General features: G+C 36.1%; 1 protein-coding gene across 1 annotated transcript; it reads right to left on the bottom strand.

The window, feature by feature from the left end:
* Positions 1-4,789: 4,789 nt before the first annotated feature.
* Positions 4,790-5,720, bottom strand: LOC103206659 (olfactory receptor 151-like). The gene is given in 2 exon segments (XM_007952154.2): positions 4,790-4,963; positions 4,965-5,720. Coding segments are annotated over 2 exon segments (927 nt in total). The 5' UTR covers positions 5,718-5,720.
* Between the last annotated feature and the right edge of the window lie 2,240 nt (positions 5,721-7,960).

Here is a 7,960-nt window from a genome sequence, read left to right as displayed (position 1 = left end):
TACCAAAGCTCCCCATTAGCCATTAGAGAGATGTAATCTCTCATTAGCCATTAGAGAGATGAAAATCAAAACAATAATGATATCATCTCACCCCAGCAATAGTAGCAAAGTTCAACAAGACAGAAAATAATAAATGCAGGTGAGGTCATGAAGAGATTGGAACTCTCATACATTGTGATGGGACTGTAAAATGGTACAACCATTGTGGAAAATGGTGTGGTGTTTCCTTAAAAAACTGAAAATAGAAATACCATTTGAGCCATAATTCCTTTACTAGGAATATATCCTACAGAAGTGAGAGACAGGACACAAAGAGACATATGCACCCCCATGTTCACCACGACACAATTCACTATAGAAAAGAGATAGAAACAACCTAAATGCCCATCAGCAGATGAATGGATAACCAAATTATGGTACATTCACACATTGGAATACTATGCTACAGTAATGAATAATGGAGAATACACAAATCATCTCACAACGTGGTTGAATCTGGAGGACATTATGCTAAGTGAAATAAGTCAATCACAGAAGGACAAATATTGTATGAGCCCATTATTGTAAAAAGTCAAGGAAAGTTTTGCTTAGGGAAGGGAACTCACTTTGTAGGTTATCGGGGAGGGGAGGGAGGGAAAGGAAAATTTTGGACTAGTTGGGGGCCACATGCTGATTTGGATAAAGGAAGGTACCATACGGAAAGAATCTGTGACCAATATGCTAACATTTGGGAATCAGAAGACACTGTAACATGTGCATAAGATATAGACAACAGAGGTGAATAGTATTATATGTGCAATACTGCATTATCACTAACACTAAACACCAGGCTACAGATAAATACATAGACAAGTGAGAAGATAACATGGGGGTCAGTGAACAGGAATGTACCCTAGACCAATGATAGATTTAGCTGAAGATAATGTTGCATAGATACTAATGATACAAAATAACAAAAAAGAAAAAAAAAGAATATGAAATGAATATATGTACATATGTATATACATATATATACACAGTTACATATACACAAATACATACATATGCACAAATACAGTTCATTTCCATAGACCTCTTTAAAGTGTTAAAAACAAAAATGTCACTTTGAGGACCAAAATGTACCTCACCCAAGCCATGGTGTTATAAATTGCCTCATATGCATGGGAAAGCTGGACAATGACCCAGGATGACCAAAGAAGAACTGAAGCACTTGTATTATGGTGGCGGAGAAGAATATTCAGTAAACCACAGACTGCCAGAATGCTCCTTAGAAGCAAGCACCGCAAGATTCTGTTGTATAATCTGTGGACATGTTATTAGAAATCACCAGTCCCTGGAGAAGGACTTCTTGCTTTGTAAAGTGGTTTTGTTGTTGTTGTTATGTGCCGTCGAGTCAGACCCAACTCCTTCCGAGGAATGGCTGGTGGGTTTGAAAGTGGAGGGTCAGCAAAAAAGAGAACTCTTGTTAAGGATTGAATTTTGTCATTCAAAAGTGTGTGTTATAAATCCTCTATGATTCTGGCTATAATCCCACTTGGGAAAGAATTTTCTTTGTTATGTTAATTAGACAGAATTGTTGTAGGGTATGTCTTAAATCAATCTCTGTTGAGGTATAAAAGAGACTAAACAAGCAAGTGAAAGAAGCAGAGATGGGAGAAGAGAAATACCAAGCCACATGGAGATTGCCGAGGAGTAGAAGCTCAGAAGAGACAAGAATCTTCCTCCAGAGACAACAAAGAGAGAAAGACCTCCCATAGGGCAGATTCTCTGAAATCAGATTTCTAGCATTTTAATTGTGAGAAAATAAATTTCTGTTTAATCTATCCTCTTGTTTCTGTTATTGCAGCAGTAGAAAACTAAGACAACTCTCAACAAGATGGATTGACATTGTAGTTGTAACAATGGTATCACACACACAGAATGGTTATGAGGATGGCGTAGGTTTGGGCAGCATTTCACTGTGTTGTATGTGGAGTCACTATGAGTTGGAACTGACTCAATTGTACCTAACAACAACAACCCTGTGTACTTCATATATATAGTTCCTTTGCTTGGAATAGTAATAACAACAGTTTAAACTATATTTTTTGCTACTATTAATTTTTTTATATAATACTAGTTTGCAAGTGGGTTTTATTCAACACTGTTGGCATTGCATTTGTGTTGTAATTCTTCAAAATGACACATGATAATTACCTCATAATTCCTTTATTAAGTATTCTAAATTTCATTTTAAATTAGGGAAATAACTCTCAGTCTTTTCATTTTAACTGATGTCTTATTTTGGAATTCATCTATACAATATCAGATATTAGGAAGAATGTAATTATCCAAGAAAAAAGAAAGAATACATCCACACAAAGACTTGTACAAGATGCTCCTCATAGCTTTATTCATTATAGTCCCAAGCTAGAAACAATCCCAGTGTTCATTGCAAAATAAATGGATAAACATGCTGTGGTGTAGACATTAAATGGAACTAGTTCAACAGTAAACAAGAATGAACTTTTGATACATACACCAACAGTTATTCAGAATAATTAAGCTGAGTAAAACAAGCTATAATATACAAATTATTTGTCTACATTAGTTAAGATTATGCTTAATCCTGCCTAATATTAATACACCTTTGCTTGGTCTACTGAAATGATCTGAGTCTTGAGGTCCTTGTGAGAACATAGAATGCTATAAAGAGGGAGAAAATAATGGAATAGTAAAATCTTCAGTCTTGTATGACCATTTCAGTATAACATGTGAATACAGTGTATATCACAGATCTTTGCACTTGAAATCTACCTTATACAGATTTAACATTTGACTCTCGTGCTAGAGATCCAAGAAGCTAGGTTTCAAAGGACATCTGGCACTTTGTGATAAAGATGTAAATGTACTGGAACTTTTGTGGATGGTCAGTACAGATAGCTTGTATAATCAGACAACCTTGGGTTGTGTTCAGGTGACTTAGAGGGAGAAAGGTAAATCTTAAGAAGTCAAAATTAGTAAATAGCAACTTGGGAACAATAGTGAAAGGAGAGTAAATAAAAGATATTTGTGGTAGAAACTGCCACCATCTTTTCTGACAAGTGAGGAAGCATACAAAGAGAATGCAGATAATAGTAGAATATAGTTAATGTTCAAGTCATAAATGGCCAGAGAATAGTGGGCAAAAGAATATAGGACTTACCACCACTCCAGATGCTATGTTTATAGAGAAGAAGAATCCATGTGAAATACAGTCTTGAAATGGAACAGGATGAAGGGGTGTGTAGAAGACAACTATTTTAGGAGCTCTGGTGGTGTAGTGCCTAATGCATTTGATTGCTAACCAGAAGGCTGGTGGTTCAAACCCACCAGTCACTCCTTCAAAGGAAGATGGGGCAATCTACTTCCATAGTGATACCACCTGTGAAACAGAAGGAGGGGTCATTATGAGTTGGATCTGACTCAACAGCAGTGAGTTCCTACTGTCACGTTTCTGGTTTCAATATCCTGAGATTTGGAAGGGAAATCTTTTGTTTATGCATTTTGTACTTATGAAAGGCACAATCACCAGTTGCCTATGAATTTTACTACAAGGACGAATTTTATTTCAGATGAAGATGAAAATGTCTTCACTGTCACTACTTTACACTGTCATTCCACTTCTAATGATTTCTTTATGGAGAACAAACATACAGCAGGACCCGTAAGGGAGCCTCAATCAGTCAAGTATACAATTATTTTTAGAGTCCAAAAGGAAAAAAAAAAAAATTCACTGCCCTCGAGTGGGATCCAAATCATAGCAAACCCTCCTTCCTTTCTGAGGTGGTATCACTCCGGAGGAGCTCTGTTAGCATACTGCCTAAGGCACTTGACTGCTAACCAGAAGGCTGGTGGTTCAAACCCACCAGCCACTTCTCGGAAGGAAGGTTGGGCAATCTACTTCCGGAGTGATACTGCCTCGGAAACCCAAGGAGTGGTCTCTATGAGTCCAGGCCATCTCGATGGCACATAACAAGAAGATCACTACAGAAGTAGATCACCCAATCTTCCTTCTGAGGAGTGGCTAGAGGGTTTGAACTGCTAGCCTTCCGGTTAGCAGTCAAATGCCTTAGGCACTATGCCACCAGAGCTCCTTTTTAGAGTTCAGTCTATGATTAAGTGTTAAGCTGAATATTTTCTAGTGAGACACTATTTTACTTTAGTGTTATTGAGCTAGTTATGAGAGACAGAAGCATTGACTCTCAATTTACAACAATTAAGGGAAAAATATACTACCCTAGGCCTTATTTTATTTTTTTTTAAATGAAGTAGAGAGCAGTATTATGAAGATTCACCTGGGAAATATTTTTCATAATAAGTAATCCTATTATGCTGAGTGAAATAAGTCAATCACAAAAGGACATATATTGTATTAGTTAATTATTATAAAAAGTCAAAGAAAGGTTTATATATGGAAGGAAACTTTCTTTGTTGGGTACCAGGGACTGAAGGGAAGAAGAGGGAAAATTGCAAAAAAAAAAGGAATAAATAAATAATCTTGTACTTAATGAAAAATCTACTGAATCATGACATATAATATCCTAGAAGTGTTTTTCAAGGGATAGAAGTATGTTACTGTGTGTGTGTGTGTAGAGATTTAAGTGAAACAGTAATATCTGAAAACTGTAGTGAGAGGAATAAGAATAGTGTGTCACTTTATGAAACAGAAAAAAAAAATTGGTTCTTTAAAAAAAAAGAAGAAGAAGAAAGAAAGAGCAGACTATAACCGTAACTTTTGGTGGTTCTAGTTACTAACCTGGAGTGATCTTTAACAAATACTCATGGCTTTGCTCAGCACAGTCTTTACATCCTTATTTCTAAAGCTATAGATAAAAGGGTTCAGCATAGGAATGACTGAGGTGTAGAACACAGAGGCCACCTTCTCTTGGGCCATACTGCTGCTGGTTGCTCGTTTAAAATACATGAACATGATGGATCCACAAAAAAAAAACAACAACTGTAAGATGAGAGCCACAGGTACTAAATGCCTTGGACTTGCCCTCAGCTGAGGGTATGCAAAGTATGTTGGAGAGTATGAAGGCATAAGAAATGAAGATGGGCACAGTTGTTGCTAAAACATTAAATCCACCCAGAAATATCACCAGAAGCTCATTGATGGAAGTACTGGAGCATGAGAGGTTTAGGAGAGGAATTATGTCACAGAAATAATGGTGGATGATATTGTCACTACAGAAGGAAAGCCTGGTCATGAATACTGTATGGGGCATACCTCCAAGGGTTGCCACAATATAGGCTCCACTCACTAGCATGCTGCAGACCTTTTGAGACATGGTGACATTGTAGAGCAGTGGTTGACAGATAGCTACATATCTATTGTATGCCATAACAGTCAGCATATAGAATTCAGCAGTAGCAAAAATACAAAAGAAAAGCAGTTGTGCCATACATCCAGGGTAGGAAATAACATTTCGTTCCAAAACAAAGTTTCCCAGGAGTTTAGGGGTAACAACTGAAGAATAAATGAGATCTATGGCTGACAAATTACCCAGAAAAAAGTACATGGGAGATTGGAGCTTGGAACTGAAAATGATGAGGAAGATCATACCCAGGTTTCCTACTACAGTGACCCCATAGATCCCCACGAACAAGAGGAAGAGGAGTAGCTGGAGTTCTGTCTTGTGCATCAGTCCCTCAAGGACAAATTCAGTCACTGTGGAATCATTTTGTTTGGCCATTTCCCTCAGGAAAAAGGGCACTTGAAACTATAGAAAAGAAAATCACAGGAGATAATAAACCTATTTTCCTGATCTAGTTTTATTAGTGTTATGACAGAAATAAAGAAATCTGATAATCAAACCCAATAATTTAGTGGTGACCAATAAGATAATTAATTATGTATTTCATAATTCAGGAGTGTGTTATTTTTAACAAAACAGAAAATAATAAGATATAGAGAAATAAAGAATACATATGTAATATTTTAAGTAATTAGAATGTATCTCTATAGAACAGTCTGTTAGTAACTGTTTGCTCTCAGGAATTAAATTGGTGACAAGAACAATCAGGAACTAATTAATTATCAATGGGTTTCTCTCTATATTGGCAACTTTCAGAGAAGAAAGCATAATATTTTTATTAAATGTTAAGAAATAACTTTCAGTGTTAATGTTAGGACTTCTATGTATTCTAGGTTGTTATTTCCTCTGGAATAACAAAGCATTCTTTAAGGAGAAACTGGTAAGGGGATGTCTATTTTAGTGTTAGGAATCTTAGTCTCAAAGAGATGTACAGGGACCATGAGTTTCGAAATTAAGGAGGTTTCCAAATTAATTCTGGAGCTTTATGATTCAAATCTACGAGGACTCCATTGTATTTGTTATTTCTAGGAAGTTTTGGAAACTAATGTGGGTACATCTTAGGAAAGCATTGAAATATGAAGGACCATCATCCCAGTGGAGATTCAGAGGTGAAATTTCCTTGAGGATAAGAAAAGCAATTACTGAGGTATATTTGCACCCAGGATAATGGCATTCCCAGAGAATTGACTTTTACATCGTCCAGAATTAAAGTTTAAGAAAAGAGGAGAACCTAACCTATTGCTCCACCCACTGCATACCCCATTGGTAACAGAAAAGTATTGTCCTGTAGTTTAGTTTTGTTTGGTTAGACAGTAGTCTTTCATATATATTTGTGTTAACAGTATTTATATTACAATAAAAATTTGTAATTCTCCTGAATAATTATATTTCATAATAAATTATTTAATAAATTATACTCAAGGTGCCCTGGTGGGACAGTGGATAAGTACACGCCTGCTAACTGAAAGGCTGCAGTTCCAACTCACCAGCTGCTCCACATGAGAAAGATGTAGCAGTCTGCTTCTGTAAAGAGTACAGACTTAGAAGCAATATGGGAAGTTTTACTCTATCTTAAATGGTCTCTGTGAGAAGAATCAACTTAATGATTTTTGGGAAAGTGTATTCAGAATTTGTGTACTTACTTGAATGCTCTTGGAGTAGAGGAAAGGTTTCTTCTATTTAACTTATACTTTCTCTCTGGTAATTGTGCAATAAATTCAATATCTTCATGGAAGTTATTACCTTCCCAGGACCTTGCTGATCTTGCTGAGTGTGTGATATTATTAGCATCTAATATCAAAGTATCATATGGTAACTTTTGGAAATAAAGGAGAAATCTTGTTATCATTTATACAGCTGGGTTGATGTTACAGCTGTGTCACTAATTCACTCTGTGACATTGAAAAAGGCATTTTACTTTTTCTTTTCTAAAAACGAGTATGATTGGAGTGAAGACCTTTAAGATCTGTTATGATTTAATGACTCTCTAATTCCAGTTTGAGTGAATATAGATCTTATGATTGCCTTTCAACCTTAGATCTGATCTTGTGGCACCTTTTATAAGTAAGAGAATATTTTGATTTGTTGTTTATAGGTCTTTGAACTGCAAGGACATGCACGAGTTCAGTATTCCTCTAGGACCAAAAGCCCAGTGGAGACTCAGAGGTGAAATTCCCCTAAGAATAAAAAAAAAAAAAAAAGCAATTACTGAGCTATAATTACACCCAGAATGATGGTATTCTCAGAAAATTGACATGTACAATGTCCAGAATTCAAGTTTTGCTATTATTTTTTTGTAAAAGAAGACATAATACAGCAAATGGGAATGGTTCCATCTGGAATGATTGTAGTATGTCCAAAACAAATGTGGGCAGTTTGGTGAGGATGTTCTCCCTCCCTTAGAAAAGCAGAAGCCAAGGCCCTCATCACTGTGTGTCTACAAGTAGAGTATAGTAATTATTTTCTTTAGACTTTTTTTTTTAACTCTTTTTACTGTAAATAATGTCAATTAAAAATTATTCTCCTGGATGGTTAAGTCAACATAAGAATGTCAGTGATGACCTAGGTAGGCAGATAAACACATGTGTGTACATGTGTGTGTGTGTGTGTGTGTGTGTATG

Source organism: Orycteropus afer, unplaced genomic scaffold (assembly GCF_000298275.1).
Source record: "Orycteropus afer afer isolate SDZICR_OR568_19922 unplaced genomic scaffold, OryAfe1.0 scaffold00325, whole genome shotgun sequence".
Taxonomy (NCBI): Eukaryota; Metazoa; Chordata; class Mammalia; order Tubulidentata; family Orycteropodidae; genus Orycteropus; species Orycteropus afer.
This window is presented reverse-complemented; position numbering and strand designations above follow the sequence as displayed.